This window comes from Hyaloscypha bicolor (genome assembly GCF_002865645.1).
Source record: "Hyaloscypha bicolor E unplaced genomic scaffold K444scaffold_113, whole genome shotgun sequence".
NCBI classification, from domain to species: Eukaryota; Fungi; Ascomycota; class Leotiomycetes; order Helotiales; family Hyaloscyphaceae; genus Hyaloscypha; species Hyaloscypha bicolor.
The window spans coordinates 112,953-129,818 of NW_020194615.1; the positions used below are offsets into that span (position 1 = coordinate 112,953).

The 16,866-nt window shown below is 45.1% G+C and overlaps 5 protein-coding genes across 5 annotated transcripts; 4 read left to right on the top strand and 1 right to left on the bottom strand.

Annotated features, from left to right (window-relative positions):
• K444DRAFT_614710 (uncharacterized protein) lies at positions 1 to 170 on the top strand (the record flags this gene model as incomplete). The annotated part of the gene is made up of 1 exon (XM_024880581.1): positions 1 to 170. A coding segment is annotated over exon 1 (155 nt), but the record flags the coding sequence as incomplete, so codon positions are not given.
• A 2,890-nt stretch (positions 171 to 3,060) lies between these two features.
• On the top strand, positions 3,061 to 4,530 carry K444DRAFT_614711 (uncharacterized protein). The gene is made up of 2 exons (XM_024880582.1): positions 3,061 to 3,858; positions 3,949 to 4,530. The coding sequence occupies exons 1-2, from the start codon at positions 3,115 to 3,117 to the stop codon at positions 4,453 to 4,455; spliced, it is 1,251 nt and encodes a 416-aa protein (XP_024734660.1). The 5' UTR covers positions 3,061 to 3,114; the 3' UTR covers positions 4,456 to 4,530.
• A 51-nt stretch (positions 4,531 to 4,581) lies between these two features.
• Positions 4,582 to 6,492, bottom strand: K444DRAFT_664903 (uncharacterized protein). The gene is made up of 2 exons (XM_024887022.1): positions 5,808 to 6,492; positions 4,582 to 5,759 (listed from the first exon to the last, which is right to left on the bottom strand). The coding sequence occupies exons 1-2, from the start codon at positions 6,218 to 6,220 to the stop codon at positions 4,913 to 4,915; spliced, it is 1,260 nt and encodes a 419-aa protein (XP_024734661.1). The 5' UTR covers positions 6,221 to 6,492; the 3' UTR covers positions 4,582 to 4,912.
• Positions 6,493 to 9,411: 2,919 nt separating this feature from the next.
• Positions 9,412 to 10,807, top strand: K444DRAFT_614713 (glycosyltransferase family 2 protein). Its single transcript, XM_024880583.1, has one exon. The coding sequence runs from the start codon at positions 9,494 to 9,496 to the stop codon at positions 10,685 to 10,687; it is 1,194 nt and encodes a 397-aa protein (XP_024734662.1). The 5' UTR covers positions 9,412 to 9,493; the 3' UTR covers positions 10,688 to 10,807.
• Positions 10,808 to 14,984: 4,177 nt separating this feature from the next.
• On the top strand, positions 14,985 to 16,162 carry K444DRAFT_533406 (uncharacterized protein; the record flags this gene model as incomplete). The annotated part of the gene is made up of 2 exons (XM_024875148.1): positions 14,985 to 15,142; positions 15,196 to 16,162. 2 exons carry the CDS (start codon positions 14,985 to 14,987, stop codon positions 16,160 to 16,162), a joined length of 1,125 nt encoding a protein of 374 aa, XP_024734663.1.
• Positions 16,163 to 16,866: the final 704 nt, after the last annotated feature.

Here is a 16,866-nt window from a genome sequence, read left to right on the forward strand (position 1 = left end):
AATGCACACACCGAAATGCTCCGTATTCAACAAACATTGGAGAGCGAACGAGCTCTCGCTTTGGATAAGGAAGAGATTTTCAAGCGGCTTCAATATCGAGAAGCTGAACTCAGTGATAAGCTGGCAGGCGCTTTGGAAGATCAAGAAAAGCTCGAGGATCAACTTGATGACATCCTGGACGCAAAGAAGAAGGCGGAACAACAATCAGAGAAATGGCGTTCTCAGCTAGAGCAGGCTGGCCAGATCATTGCCAAATTGGAAAATGAGAAGAGAGACCTCGCTGAGAAGCTCGACGATCTGGACGCCCAATTAGCTGAACTCAGCCAGTCACAATCGCAACGCAGCGCTGAAGAATCACGACTATTCCAAGAAATCAATATGCTCCAAAGTCAGCTCAGCATGAAAGACCGCAAACTCCATGATCTTGAAAGAAAGATCCTCGAGGTTGACCAAGACGCTGTTGTCAAACTGGCAGGCACGACCAAGGAGCTGCAAGCTGTTCGAAGCCGAGAGCAAGATCTAGCAAAAGAGAACCGCAGAGTTCACCAACAAATAGCTGAATTATCTCAAACGTCTACAAAGTATGAGGATCTCGTTCGCCGAAAAGAAAGTGAGCTTGCGGTTCTTCGATCCGACAATCGAAAGTATGAGGAAGAACGCAAACGCTTCGACGACGAAAAGCGAACATTGGTCACTGATAAAGACAATGTGATTAATCGCCTTCGCGAAGTCCAAGCTGAAATGTTTGCCATGAAATCGCAGAAATCTCATCTTGAGAGGGAAGCTGCTGACGCCAAAAAGCTTTTGGAAGCACGTCTCACCGAGGATGCTCAAGCAGGCCAAAATCGGAAAATGTTGGAAGGACAGATCGCTGACCTCAAAGAGCAACTTTCTGAAGTTCAAAGGGATCTTAGCAAAGAGCGCCAGTCAAGAGACGATGTCCAGCTGCTCTCCGAGCACAAATTTCAGCAGCTCAACGAGAAATATCAGGAAGTAAACGAAGCCAAGATCATCATCGAAAAGGAGCTTTACGTACAGCAAGATACTCTCAGACGAGCCATGGAAGCCTGCGTCACTGCTGAGAAGGAGCGTAACGAGGCTCGCAATGAGATCAGGAGGTTGAGAGAGGCCAAGGCCGCCGCTGAAGAGGCTAGAATTCAAGCCGAGCTTTCGAATGACAAAGCCGCTCTGAAGCTTGCTCGGGAGAGAGAGGCTAGCTTGCGAAAAGACCTCAATGCCGAACAAAGCCGAGCAAAGTACTTTGAAGACGAATGTTCTCGCCTGAATCAGCAAGTCAAGGAGCTAGAGATGATGCTCGCCGAATCTGGGACATTCAGTTCGAAGAACGATCAGGAGAAAGAGCGTCTTGAACGAGAGCTCAACACCGCGAAGAGCAGGTTGATGGCGTCGGAGAATGATAACCGTGCCTTGTTGAATAAGATTCAGCAAAAGGGCCTTGAGCTAGCAAGATCTGGATCGAAAGTAAGCGAGGCTAGTCGAGGGCAAGTGTTGACATTGCAACGAGAAAGGGCCAAAGTTGAAGAACTGAATCAGAAGCTTCGAAAGCAGCTCGAAGATGCTCAAATCGCCTTGGCGTCTTCTGAGAAGCAGAAAGAGAAGCTTCAGCTCAACTTAGAAGATCTCAACCACCAAATGACACATGAGCATAAGACAAGTCGAAATGCCGAAAAAGCTTCTTCAAACTTTACAACCCAGCTCGCGGAGATTAATAGGAAATTGGAAGCTGAGCGTCAACTACACTCCCAAACTCAAACCAAAGCTCGACAGCTTCAGACCATGGTGGAGACTCGGGACAAAGACTTGCTCCAATTGGTCAAAAAGATCGACCCCTATATGGCTCCTCCAGTGCCTCAAATAGATGGGATCAACGACAGGAGCCCAACGAAATCTCCAAATCTCGTCCCTGGACTTGTTCAGAAGGTTGAAGAGCTGCTTCAAAATCTCAGGGTGCAAACTGCTGGACGGACGAATGCAGAGGCACAAGTAGCCGAATTGCGCAGAAGACTTGAAGAAGAGTTCGGGGATTCTCCTAGTCGTCCCAAGCTGGAGGAGATCAATCCCAACCAAGTTTCTTTCAATCAGTCTCCAAGTCATCTTCGCAACAAGCTCAATGCTCGGCCTCGCTCCAATGTTTCAACGCCGACCCGCCGCCACCCTAGCAATGGGACTGATGTTCAAGACTCTGGAAGATCTGATCGCACTGCCGATATCCTTAGCTTCAATAATCGCCAGGATCTGAAAGCTGATGTGGAGGAATTGCAAAATCAGCTGCAATTGACTCAGATGCAAAATCGCCATCTTCAGAGCCAACTTGAGCGGTCAACCCCTGCGCGAGAACTTTTCCCCGATGACAGCCCGTCTCTTCGTCGTGTGCAGAAGCTGGAACAAGCGAACAGTAGACTTCATGAGATGCTCGATGATTCCGCGAAGAAAGTGTCAGCTCTAGAGAGAAGTATCCAGACAGGTGATATTTCTCTTCGTGATATCCAAACGAAATCTCACGAAGAGCTTTTCGACCTTATCAACAACCAGGAGGACTCTCGACGATCTCTGTTGCATGCTTACAAAGATACTTCGTCTGAGTTGACCGACGTCAAGCAGCATTATGAAAGCTTGAAGCATGCACGTGCGACAATAGAAGTCGAGCTCAGAGATGCTAAATCGGATCTCGAGGAAGCAACTCTGCAACGAGACCAAGATGCCGCGAGCCGCAGTCAGCTTCTTGAAGAATTCGCTGATCTTCAAATCAGACTAGACACTGAGTCCTCTAAGCTTGCAGATGTTTCCTCTAGCTTGTCCTTGTACAAAAGTCGTGCAGATGAGTATTTCAGCAAGCTTGAGCAGGCAGAAATCGCCGTAATGAAAGCGTCAAGGGCTGAACAATTCGCCAAGACTCAGGCGAAAGAAGCCGAGGATACATGCGCAGAGATCATGTCAGAGCGGAAACAGATGGATTCCACAATCGAGGACCTTCAGCGACAAAACCAGAGCTATGAAGAGAAGCTCGAAGATCTCTCTGCTGATCTTGAAGCCGCGGTGCAAGCCAGGAAGCGATTGCAGCATGAGCTCGAGGATTACAGGAGTCAGAGGGCAATGGACATCGAAGACAAAGAAACCAGCATGGAGCAGACGCGGAAGAAATACCAGACCGAGTTCGCAACACTTACCCACGAACTGGACATTGCTCGAGAGGAGAAACTCTTCAAGCAAGACGAAAACACCAGACTTCGAGAGGAGCTTGAGGAGCTTCGATCAAAATGGGACGATGAAGTGCTCAACAGCTCCACTTGGTCGAAGGAGAAGGCTCGCCTGGAGTCTACTCTTTCTGATCTTTCCGAATCTCGCGATGAAGCTATCAAGGCTCATACCAATGCCCAAGACAAGATTGTGTCGTTGATGTCTCAACTTCAAGGCTTGCGAACATCAATGGATGATGTCGCTGCCGAGAGGGATACTCTTCAGCGGGAGAAGCGCAGTCTCGAAGCTCGTCTAGAGGAAGCCAAATCCGGGCTTGAAGAGCTCGCTCGTGGCGATAGCCCTTCATTGCGCAATGCCGCTGGCATGGATCGCGAGATCCTGGAGCTGAAGTCCAACCTAGCACAGCAAGAAGACATTGTCGCAGCCGCAGTCGGCAAGATGAAGCGCGCCGAAGCTCTAGCATCCGAAATGCAAAAAGACATCGTCGCCGAGCGGGAGCAGACCGCCCAACTCAGCAAAGAGAAAGCCGCGCTCGAGAAATCGCTCATGGAAGTGCAAGTCCGGCTCGTGGACCTCGAGACCAAGGGGTACTCTAGCGCTAGCCAAGACGTCCGTTTCCTCCACGGCCGCGTCCAAGAGGTACTGCCGACCCCGCCAATGCTTCCACCCCTTCCACCCTTCAACCCCATCAGCTTCATGACCAAAAACACAAATACTAACAAAGAATAGCTCGAATCCCAGCTCGAAGCGCAAGAAACGGAGCGCAATAAGTCGCAACGTTCGGTGCGCAACGTGGACCGCACGGTCAAAGATCTACAGTTGCAGATTGAGAGGCGAGAAAAAGCGAATACGCAGCTGCAAGAGGACATCGCGCGCGGGAGAGACAAGATCGAGAAGCTGCTTAAGACAATCGACGAGCTGCAGGTTTCTGAGTCTGAGGCTGGCCTTTCTGCTAGACGCGCCGAGAGAGCAGCAAAAGAAGAGGCGGCCAAGGCGTTGAGACTTGAGAGGGAAGTTGAGGGGCTGAAAAGTCTGGGAGGTAAGAAGGGCTTTGGCAGGAGCGAGAGTGTGTGGAGTTTGGCGAGTGGCATGGGGCATATTAGACATGATTCCAGTGCGAGTCGGATGAGCAGTGGCATGGGACCTGGGACCGGAGCAGAGGAAAATGGGATCGAGGTCCCGAAGCGGAAGAGCAGTATTACGAGGAAGGGGAGCATGAGTAAGGGGTTTTTGTGAGGCGAGTGAGCGAAGTGAGGGAGATTTGCGTGAGCGAAGTGGGCGGGCCTTGTTAATTCTGGGAGACTGGGAGGTAAATAGGGGTGGGGTGGGAAAAAAGAGGGCAATGAGTCGGTGCGGCGTTTTAGAAAGCGGGTGGGGTACATGCATGCAGTATTTTGTATTATTGACATTGTCGGATTGTTTATTGGTTTCCAGGGTGGTAGTGTGTCAATAGAGTTTCCTGAGTGTGTGCTGGTGCTTGTTGAATCTGTGAATCCGTGATTTTATGTCTGGAAGGCCAGAGTTCAGAACAGATCATACCGCTGATCAGATCCATCTCCTGGACCCAACATATACAGCAAAGTCCATACAGCCAGAGAAAACCGAACTCCTGCTTTCCCAGAGATTCAAAGGGTATCATGCAGCCTAACCTATGCCCAGAACCAACTTTCCCAGGTCGCCGGCCTATCCATGATCAACCAAACCTATCATGTTTCAACAAGGGCAACGGCGGCCCCTTAACGCTCTTCCTCCACTGGACCTCGATCTTCGATATCTTCTCCTTGGCGTGAAACAGCTTATGTTCCTGGATACTCATCTCCGGCACATCCTCTTCCCACTTCCGCAACACATCCTGGCGGTTACACACATCCTTCAGGGCCGCCTCACTCACAGTATACATCTTGCACGCCTTCTTTCTCAGCTTGTTGATCCTCTCCCTAGTCCTCAAACTCGCCGTTGGATCCTGGCCATTCATCCGCCGGTTTCGCTGCTCCTCTTTCCATCTGTGTTCTTCGTAGCGCACGTGTAGGTTACAATCTCCGCAAAGAACGCCGTAATCAACACATGATTTGGAGGACGGCAGATAGGGGAATGAAATGGCGGACATATAAAGGTGTGCTATTTGTTTTGGTGTTTCGGGCGGGATGTAGTTTGCTGTTGGGCTGATGTCTGACTCGTCGGAGGGGGAAATCAGGGGGTGGTGGTACGTCGTTGCGGTCCTGGAATTCCCGAATAATGCGAGGCGTTCCTTTTCGTTGGTTTGTTCGGGGGTCGATGTTATGGAGTACGCGAGGAGGAGGCTTGTCCGTGGGGATCGTGGTGCTGCGGACGGAATCGGGGAGTAGTGGCCTGGGAGCGTGGTGACGATGGGGAGGGAGGTGGGGGTGGAGCAGAGGGTGGAGTTCTTTTGGCAGCGCAGGGTTATAAGCGTCATTAGCTCGACTGGCTTGAGGAGTTCGTTGTTGCGCAGACAGAAGAGGCAGATTCGGCGGCCTTCGTAGAGGGAAAGGTAGGAGCCAAAGGTGGATCGGGGGTTATCGCTGGGTGGGAGTTAGTAAGTGCGAGAGGAGGGTGTGAGGGGTACTGACGAAGTTCTGCAGTAATAACATTCCATGGTGGTCAGCGCGTGGTGCAATCGCCGGAGGGGAATGTGGGGAGAGACGCCGGTGCTTAGACAAGCTCTCAGTGCTTGCGGCGCATGCTCGTATAGCTCCTGATATTGGTAGAGAGACTCAATGGCAAGTCTGGTGTACTGAGAGACCCGTCTCATGGCCGTTAAAGTCGCCAGATCTAGGTAGGACAGACATGCTTGGTAGAGCTCGATTGGTAGGGATTGAAGCTTACTACCGTGCCACTCGTTGGTCTGCCGTCCTATGTGAGGGTTGCTGAAGGGTTTGGTGCGGCCATTGTCCAGACGGCAGTGGGTCAATAGCACGAATCGGTCGATGAATGGCTCAAATATCGTCGTCTTCTCATCGTGCGAGCAGCAAGAGCAAGACATGCTGACTGCCAATAACTATTTTCCTCTTACGTCCTTGCGCTCAGCCGGTCTGCTGCGGTGAAGTGGCGTACCAAGGCTTGGATGTGCCTTGGAGGAGCTTGATCGTGGCCGAGTCGGGGCGCTTCAAGACGAGGCTGAGAGATGAATCGAGTCTGCGCAGAGCGGAGATCTAAATGTGCGGTGGCACCTAGTCTCATTAGCGCAAGCCCCCTTCGTAGAATCTGCGACCTTATGGTTAGTATGTCTGAATATAGGGCGGTCGTTGTTGTTCGATGAAGGTAGTTAAGTTAAAGAGTATCAATCTACCTTGTGCCCCGCTATTTTAGTGCAGTAAGGTTACTCGGCAGGGTTTGTCCGCTCGCACGTGATCGGCTGAACACCAAGGTAATTTCAACCTCACTCCATTATTTACTTCTCTCCTTGCCATCTTCACAAATCCATCTCACCTCATCCAAGCAAGTGCCGACATCTACAATCAACAAATTGCTATTCGAGATTACCATTTAGCAATGCACCGCTCGGTTAGAGCTCATATTTTCTCGCGATGCCATTCCTGGGCTCCCAACCACTGCAGCCTTCATCCTTTCGCGGCGTCTCACATTGCCAAATTAGAGACACGGAAAGTCTCTTATCGATCGCCGCTAGCTTTTTTCTTTACGCAATCCAACAAACAGAGTCGAATCTTGAAAAGTTCACTGGGGTGGTTTGAAAGCTCCTCTAGATGTGGCCGTTTTCGGAAGTGTCACGTGATCGTTCGCATTCTCCGACACGCACCTCAACAATATGATGAATGCATCAACGTCGACATGTTTTCGAACAATGCTCATCCACAAAATACGGTGTCAAACTCGAGAATTGCACAAGTGTTCATAAACTCGTTCTCGGCGATTTAGATGCAGCTACAGAGGTGCAGCGCTGAATCTAGAAGTCTGGAAATGCATGCGCTCAGTGGATGGTTCTTTGATGGAGCTTCTCAGAACGGTTCTAGTAACCTTCTTTACACCATGGACTCTTCACACATATAACAAAGGTCGTTCTCCTTTTCTTTGAGCATTGCCTCTATGCATGTTCATAACTCCATAATTTCGAGTTCTTTCTTTGCTTAACATCACCATTTCCTGCTTCAATTCAGCAGAGAAGCCTTGTATCAAGCACGACATCATGGATGACATCAATTACCCTCAAAGTTACGTTCCCCGACTAAACAACACTTCCATCCTCGACTTCGAGAACTCGCTCGTCAATATCATTTACACCACAGCACCAAATCAGGTTGTTGGAATCCTAAGAATAATTGGATATCTCATCATCACTGCCTTGGATGTTATTTTCACTTTGAAGGGGGTAGCTGTAGTGATTGCGATCCTTGCATACCTGTTTCTCTACGGACTCCCAGCCGTTTTCGCAAGGATTTGGAACAAGTTCGGCACACAGTACTTTGAAGGCAGATTTAATGTACCGGAATTGCCACCAGTTACACCCGATTCGGCACCACTCGATGTACCAATTAGGCCAACTTCTGCGCCCGCCACTGCCACCGAGTTTGTATTCCCAGATCCAGAAACTCCTCCCAGGAGGTCTTCGTGGCCTTTCAGAATATTGTCTTTGCCAATCTCTCCCAGCCGTTGGACATTCAAATTTTCTCCGTTCTTTCCTTCCGCGCCTCCGTCCACAGCAATAGCAACGCCAACAAGTACCGAGCGGTCAGGCAGACAGCCAACGTTTAAGACTCCACCTCAATCTCCCAAGCTCATCGTTGACGTAAATTCTACAGAGAACTCCTTCTCGAGTTCGAGTCATGGAAGGAAAACTCCTCCATCTGCCCAGACAGCTCCTACAAGAACCTCTCCTCGCAGAGCAGCTGCAGCGAATAAAATTCCTCCAAGTATCGATACAGCTTCTGCGAAGACGTCGCCGCTGAAGAAGACTTCTTCAAAGACTTCCGTCCCCGAAGCAGTTCCTGCCAAACAGTCTCCTCCAAAGACACCTCAAGCGAGCCCACCTCTATCTAGCGCATCGTTCTCTAGCGGGCGTTCCATCGAAATCTTCGCCGTTGCAGACAACACATCTGTATCCACCGTGTCATCAGCCGGAGACCTCACCGTTCCATACAGCAATGAGACCGTCATTTCATACGGTGCTGAGACCGTCGTACCGTACAATATTGAGAATGAAGAAGACCATGTCAATTGGTTTTTGAAATTCAACGAACTTGTTGCTTCGACGACCCGGAACTGGCTCCTAGCATTTGGTAAACGTTCGGTTTCGGCGATTTGGAATCACCCAGGCAAGGTAATCCTCATCGTGCTAGCGATTGCCTCCGTTTATAGTTTTATCGACGCGGTTCCCAACATAGCGAACAGCGGCTCAGTGGCTTCGATTTTCGATGGCTTACGGCCCAGCAATGTCTTGCAACCAGTCAAAGATTACGGTAGTTGCATTTTGAGCTATCTACGGTCTCTCACTGCTATGATTTTGAGTTACCCACTGTCTCTGATTAGCATCGTACTTAGGATCATTTTCAACCTCTTCGCGTCTCTCGCTGCTGTCCTCTTGGGCACTCCACATTACCTGGGGACTGTTATTTCCAGCGTTTTCGGGTCTTTCGCTATTGTAATCTTGGGTTTTACACGATCTCTGGCTACAGTTATTTTCAACCCCTCCGAGACTTTCGCTACTGCCATCTTGGGATATCCACGATCGCTGGCTGCAATTATTTCCAACTTTCTCGGTTCTTTGGCAACCTGGGCCAATGCGATATTCTTCGGTCTTCTGATTCCCCTTATTACTCTTTTGTCATCATGGATTGTGGCAGTTCCAGCATTTCTTGCCGTCGCCGGCATCGCAGTCTTCCATCAAACCCTGTGGACAACCGGGTGTGGAGGGTTGTTAGTCACGTTGGCAGCAGTTTCTGCCTTCGGCTCCTTCAAGTTGTTGCCGTTGTTCATTTTAGCCCTCGCCGTTTCAGCTCTTACTTATTGGGGAAGCACTGTCTGCCTCAATTCGGCAGCAGTAACTGCACTTTCTCTAGTCGCTATTGCACTAGGGTCTTGGGCAACACAATCATGCATCAATTTCACGAAGAAAATATGTCCACATATTGCGGGATTGCCATTCTCTATCCTCACCTGGCAGCCATTCTTCTGGGGGTCACTTCTCTGGATCGGACAATATTTCAATAATATCACCTTCCCAACTTGCCTTAAGTCTTTAAGTTTCTACAGACTACTACAGATCAGAGGGTGGGGCTCAAATACCTGGTTTTGCGTCTTCATGTTGCTCGCTGTCTTTAAGGGCCTGAAGATTTTCGTTCACGTCGTATCATACTATTTGTGGACGCGTCCGGTTCCTGCGCCAATAAATCCAACTATCACCCCCGAAGATGTTACAGTTATTGTCCCGACAGTGTGCTGTTTCGAGCAGGAATTCGTCGACTGCATTGATTCCATCCTCATCAACCAGCCAGCGAGAATCATCATCTCAGTGGTTGGACACGAGAAAAAAATACAAGCTATTCGAGTCTGCGAAAAAATCGACGCTCGAATCGAAGTCGTTTCCACCCCAGAGGCAAACAAGCGTACTCAGCTTCTCAAGGCTGTGCAGGGCGTCCGAACTCCCATCACAGTATACGCCGATGACCACGTCTTTTGGCCTCCAACTTTCCTCCGAAGTGCCCTCGCCCCCTTCGAAGACCCCATCGTCGGCCTGGCCGGGACCTCCAAGCGCGTCTGGCGGAACCGCAACCTCCCCTTCTGGGACAATTTCTTCAACTACATCGCCTGCATCTACCTGGAGCGGCACAATTTCGAGTGCACCGCAACCTACAACATCGACGGCGGGGTCTTCGTGGTCTCTGGCCGGACCGTACTACTTCGCACCTCAGCCCTGCATTCCCTCGAATACCGCACTGAGTTCCAGGATGAGTACTTCGTCGGCATTGGGCCCATGAAAGTCGACGACGATAACTTCAACACCCGCTTCATGGTCCGCCACGGCTACAGAACAGTCTTCCATAACGACCCCAGCGCCACAATAGAAACGACACTCGTCCACGGCACAGGCCAAATTACGAAATTTCGCGATCAACTCCTACGCTGGTCACGCACAACCTGGCGTTCAAATCTCAAATCCCTGCTCACAGACCGCGCATGCTATCAACGCACACCATGGACCACATACGCGATGTTCATTTCCTCGTTTGTCAACTTCGCCCTCTTCTACGACTTGGGGTTGTATTGGAGTTTGAAGTGGTCAGGTGCCGGTCATATGTGTGCGTTTTGCATGGTGTTGGCACTGAGTAAGTTGATTAAGCCGCTGCCGCATTTGGCGAGGGAGTGGCAGGATTGGAAATGGGTTCCTATGGGAATTCTATTTGCGTATGCGCATAGTTTCATTAAGTTGTATTCGTTGTGGACGATTCGGGATGTGGCGTGGAGTGGGAGGAGTGGGATCAAGGCAACGGCTTAGGGGGGGATTCACAGGGCGGGGTTGCACAGTATTGAGGTGCTTCGTAGAGTTGGTCGCCTGTGCATGTGCATGTGCTAGTTATGGTAATCTTAATTTATTAAGAAGAGCCCTGAGTTGGACTCATTTGAGTGAGAAGTGATGCGGTTCCCCTTTTTCATTCGCTTAAGTGTGACACGGTTGTCCTGAAGGAAGGTGAGCCGATTCACTTTCGTCTCAAGTCGATCAAGCGATAAGTCGAGTGGAAGGATTATTGCAGAGCCTTGGCCGTCGAGTTGTGATGTGCAATAAACACGTAATATACTGCCAGTGTTAAAGGATGGAGAGAAGTCTATTGAGGTGCACATAAAAATTGGGCCTCGCTTATTAAGCTGCGGCCCAAGGCGAGCCTGACATGATTCTTGTCTTAACTCTCCTTCGCAATCATTCCGGCCGATCTCTTCGGCTTTATACCAACACGGCCCTTGAAACTCATGCCCAGACGTATTCACTGTCGCCACGCAAGTGGTTTGAAGTCACGTGCTAGGTTACTGCAGCTTCCCGCTCACGTACAGCTCTGCCTTCTTTCTCCTTCCTTTTCTCTCCACCATTCCTCGACTTCTTTTCCAGATTAGACTCTCGCCCGCCACCTCTCCCTAGAACCGCCATATTCAACTATTTGCAAACTAAGTCGCTCGACATGGCTCCAGATCCATCCGCCTGCAAGAAGTGGCTCCAAGGAACGTGCAAACAAGGAGAGCAGTGTCGATATTCTCATGATAGCAAGCCAGCTTCATCCAAGAGTTTGTCACTACTTCTTCTTTCGTCCCTCAACTGCTTCTTCATAACTGGGGAGGATGCAACCAGGCTTGGCAACGATACCTGAGGCATCGATACGGTATCGATACTGGATGGTATTACTCAGGTATTACTAATATCGATACGTATCGATACCGAATCGATTCTTACACCGCTTTCTACCCCGCACCCTTTAATTTTTACTCTCTTTGCTTCTCTCATCTCACATTACGATTCCATTTAGATTACACTCTCAAAATATCTTCTCTATCTAAACTAGACTCTTCCTTTTTAGCTTCCGCTTCAGCAGAATCAATTTCGACTTCCCAGAATCATACAAAATGGAGATCTCTTACTTGGGAGTACTATCATTCTCCCACTGAGGAGAACCAAGCTTATCTTTATTACGCTTATTATACTAATTCAGAAAAATCGCCATATAGTACTTCTATTACTCAGAATATGAAGAAGCACTTAAAAGGCTATTACCAGATTATTATTGAGAAGGTTTTGAGCAAGAACCAAGTAGCAGTTAATTTATAATTAAAGCAATATTACTAATAAGCTACTGGAATGAGCGAGAGAGAGAAGCTTAATACCGAGATCCTGGAAGCCTATCTCAATAGCTTAATTATTACTAAAGCTTTGATTTTTCTTATTATTATACGGAATTTGTCTTATACTCTCGTTAAATAGCCAGAGTTCCATATCTTTTACTAATTACTAAACCGAGCTATTATAGGCAAAATTACGACTTCTTATTCAGGAATTACTAGCTTAATTAAAGAAGCTTAGAGAAAATATTAGGATACTATATAATAAGTACTTTAGGCTATACTTTCACTTATCTATATCTTTTTTAATATCTGGACTTCTCTAAATTAATAGCTTTTACTTATAATTTATAGCCACTTTACTATATATAATAAAAAGTAATAAAAGGCCCTTCTCGCTTTAAAAAAGGTTTCTGGCCATAGCTTAGAGGCTTAAATAATAGTTTTTTGGCTAATTCTTCAAAATTACGGTATTATTAATAAGTTTAGAGCTATTATAAGTAATAATACTTCTATAAATAATATTCTTTATTATATGATTTAAAAGAAGCTAAAGGATATACTTGGCTTAAATTAGAAAACAAATTACTAGTATATTTACTATCTAGGCCATATTATTAATCTAATTATATAAGCCTTCTTATTTATGAATTAAGTTAGCTTAAAGAAGCTTAATTTACATAATAAGTAAGAGCAAGCTAAAGCCTTTAATATAATAGAGGCAATAAGGGCCTAATTCAGGCTAATAGGTTCTTTTAGCCAAGTATATAATATTATAATTTATATTTATAAATTAGCTAAAAGAATAAAGAAGTTCTATATATTTATAAGAAGGCTAATTCTAATAAATAATTATATAAGATAAAATAGCTAGTATAAGATACTTCTTATATTACTTAACTTATAGCCTATAATAGAAAGGTATTATTAAGACTATAAGAAGAAGCTTAAGGAGAATATCTTGATTTCTAAAGATTAGAAAAAGCTTTATATAATTAAGAAGTTCTTTACTTCTTTTATATGAGCTATTCTTGCTACTAAGGGCTCGACTTCTCTTAATTCTATTCTTTTTATAATAGATATTTTAATTAAATATCTCTAAGAAAAGAATATAAGTTTTCTTTTTCTATTATATAACTATACTAATTCTAATAGACCAAATATTAGAAAAATAGAGATCTAGAGAAAAAAGACTTTCTTTACTAAATTAAGGTAATATATAAGGTTCTAGATAATTATTATATAAAGACTAATATGTCTCTAGTTTATACTACTATATTAATTTTAAATTCTCGTAATTATATAAGATATATTAAGATATACTAGCTAAAGAAATAGTCCAAACCAGTTCTAATTAAGATTAAAAAGCTCTAGGAGAAATATAGGAAAAGGGCTATAATTATATTTATTTCTCTAGCTTTTTTATATAATAGCTCGTCTTATAAGATATTAGAACTAGATACTTTTAATTAAATTTCTATATCTCTTTAGGTAATAGCTTGGCCTATAAGTCAAGACGAGTTTAAGAACTATAACTCACTAGTATTATATAATTCTAGTAAATAGGGGGCCCTTACTTAGTAATATTAGGATATATAGAGGTAATACTAGCTAAGGCTCTCTCTTATAGCTATTAATATTCTCTCTATTCTATTAATAAGTAATAAACCAGAGAAAGTATTTTCAGGGAATTAATATATAATAGGCTAGGATAGAGCAAAAATAGAGGTAAAGATTATTAAGATATAAGAATACTTAAAGTATTAAAAAAAGAATAGAATTCTAAATATTTTCCTTAAAACTAGCTAAAGAAAAATCAAAAAAGGGCAAATATTAAGAGCTTAATATAGTTTATTAGATATTATATAAAAGCCAGATAATTATATAATATAAAGAAAGTAGTCCTATCTATTTATTTATAATAGAAGAAATACTTTAGCCAGGGTAATATCCAGGCTTTAAAACCCGGCCACTTTATATAATTTAAAGAGGTTTGAGTTATTCTCTACTATTACTCTCTCCTCTATTATTATTAATATCTCGTATACTATAATAGGTTATATAACTATAATAAATATAGTTACTATATACTTCATACTACTTTTCTCTAGAAACCCTTAAGTATTTCTTAAAAATGCCTTAATTATTTGAGCAAGTAGTATAAGAAGTACAGATATTAACTTGGCTACTATATTACTTAGTATAGATTATATAAAGTATAAAGAAGTAACTTATACTTATTAAGTTAAGATTATATTAATAATCTCAGGAAGAAGCGGGATATTAAAGATATTAGAAGTATAGGGACCCTTAATTATAATATCTGAGGGGGCAGGATTAGTAATATTAAAGGTATTTCGCTATTAAGGGCTACTAGTAATAATAGATAGCTCTAGTTTATTACCTCTTATATAAAGGAAGTAATATATGTTATTATAGCTATTAAGATAAGTCCAGATTACTAGATCTTGCTAAGCTTGAGCTGCCATCTTGACTAGTATATATGTATATATATGTATGTGTGTGTGTATATGTATATGTGGGTATATGAGTAGGTAGAATGGAGAGTATATGGAAAGTATGTGTAAATGAGAGAGGATTAGGAGCTGAGAGCTTATTTTAAAAGTATCTGGATTATCGAAAATTAAAAATGGGAGTATAAATAACTCAGATTAAGCTATATTATATTATATGAAGCTATGATTCACGTAGTTATTTGGTATAGTTCAGACGATGGCACCAAAATTAGCTAGGGCCTTAGAAATAGGGCAAAGTATTACTAAGAATCGATACGGTATTAATAGTATTAATATCTTATGATTCTGGCATTAATATGTATTAATACCGGAAATTAGGTATTTTAACTAATATCTTTTACAGCCCCTGCGGCACCCACCGCTTCACCATCTATTATGAGAACTCCTGAAGAGGTGAAAGCGAGGAAACAGTATTTCAAGTATCGCAATATGATGAAAAATTCGGGAGCATTGCTAAACACATTCGATCTTTCCGCCATTCAGAAACCAACAAGTCTTGTGAATATCAAGGACCTCAGTTTTATTGCATCTTACAACTGGAGCATTGCCGATGATCCGGTGATCTTTGTGCCAGGTATATCGTCATTTCAGTGCTACAGAAGTTTGATGGGTTACTAACACCAAATTCAGGATGTCCAGCAAGATGGAACCCTCCAAGTCTTCCGTATCAAGTAGCGAAGGACAATGGCCAAGTCTTCATTGACCAAAACAGCCACCGCAGCCCTTCAGCATCCTTCGATCCCTTCTTCAAAGCACTACTCACGATGGACCCAAACTTCAACATGAAACCCATCGGATTGACAACAGATCGAAACAGTCTCCGAAAGCTACTGCAGTTTGTTTCAGGCAAGGTTACAAAGGGCTGGCGAATCGATGTCGATATCATCGAGGAGACCATGTTCTTCACACGCTGGGAGGAAAACCAAGTCACAATTATCACCGGAGCGAGGGATTCTGGGTATGGCCATGGGTTTGAAAAAGCTTTCTTGAGCTTTGATGCAGATCTACAAGGGAGCTCCGGTCATCACCGTATTGTGAGATATAACTTGGGTGGGATCGAATGCCTGGTGAGATTTGAGGTTGATGCTTATATTGACGATGGGCTTAGCAGTGATAAGCAAGACAGGGCTGTAGACGAGCTTGGCCAAGGGCTCTCAGGTCTCCATGTCCAGAACTCGACGGACGCTACCGAAGTCAGAGTGATCCAGAGAGGCGGTCTAGTAAATAACGACACGATCGCCGAATTAAAGTCACGTTCTATGGCTACGCATCTGAAGATGCAAGAATACATACCGCAGCTTTGGATCTCACAGACCCGCCACCTGTTTGTCGGCCGGCATAAAGAAGGACTGGTGGAAATGGAACCCAAAAGAGTAGATATGACGGAGCTCTTCCCGGATTGGGAGAACAGGAACCAGCAGAATTTGAGGACTTTGGTGGGACTTATTTCGGAGATTAAAAAGGTTGTGAAAAGGGCGAAGGGAGGGAAGTGTGTGTTGGTGTTGAAGATGGAGGAGAAACCTAGGGCCCTAAGAGTGTATCAGAGGAACGGACAGGCTCTTTTTCTTCCTAAGGGGACGAGGGGAAAATGCTGGGGAAATGGAAATTAGAAGCAAGGAGGGCGAGAAAGAGTGGACTGATAATTTTCAACTAGCGAAGTCGAATCCATCGCTTTTCGCCTCTGGTGACAAGGCTTTTCATCGTCATTCTCACTTCTTTCTGCCGCACTGTGCACACTTTCCAAATGCTGCAGCAACGTTCGAGAGAACGAAAAGGTTATCAAGACTCAACCTGATACGCGGGAGGATTCGCTGATGTTTATTTACTTGCCCCTTTCGTTTCTCGCTTAATTGGGACTACGCCATACTTCTAACATACACTTATAGGGCGATTGGTAGGAATTTACAGATGTTGAGTTATCTCATAATTCTTCTAGTAGACGCTTTTTACGATGTCGCATCTTTGGATGCAGACGCATATTTCTATCACACGGAACTATGAGCTCACCAGCCGGTTTATATAATGGTTTCGGAGTCTTAGAAATCATTCAACCTCACATCCATTTCCAGTCGTCAGGACGCTCAACAGAAGTGCATGAAATATAGAATTTACTCCGCACCGGTGCGATCGAAAATCCACAGCGTTCGTGTGCTTTATGGCAACTTGGAGAACGCTTGTACCTGATCAAGCCTTTCCCTTCACCGAACCTTTGTGCCTGCTTTGTACTGTAGGCACAGTACGCCTGTGCCCCTGGATTCAAGCTAAGATTTCGGCTAAATTTTCGAGATTAATCACGCATAGTATTGCGGTGGGT

Bases quoted from the DNA above. Each gene is read 5' to 3' on its own strand.
- K444DRAFT_614711 (XM_024880582.1), top strand. From the start codon at position 3,115: ATGGACATCGAAGACAAAGAAACCAGCATGGAGCAGACGCGGAAGAAA. The intron at 3,859-3,948 runs GTACTGCCGACC...AACAAAGAATAG, and splicing joins TCCACGGCCGCGTCCAAGAG to CTCGAATCCCAGCTCGAAGC.
- K444DRAFT_664903 (XM_024887022.1), bottom strand. From the start codon at position 6,220: ATGTCTTGCTCTTGCTGCTCGCACGATGAGAAGACGACGATATTTGAG. The intron at 5,760-5,807 runs GTCAGTACCCCT...ACTCCCACCCAG, and splicing joins TGTTATTACTGCAGAACTTC to CGATAACCCCCGATCCACCT.
- K444DRAFT_614713 (XM_024880583.1), top strand. From the start codon at position 9,494: ATGTTGCTCGCTGTCTTTAAGGGCCTGAAGATTTTCGTTCACGTCGTA.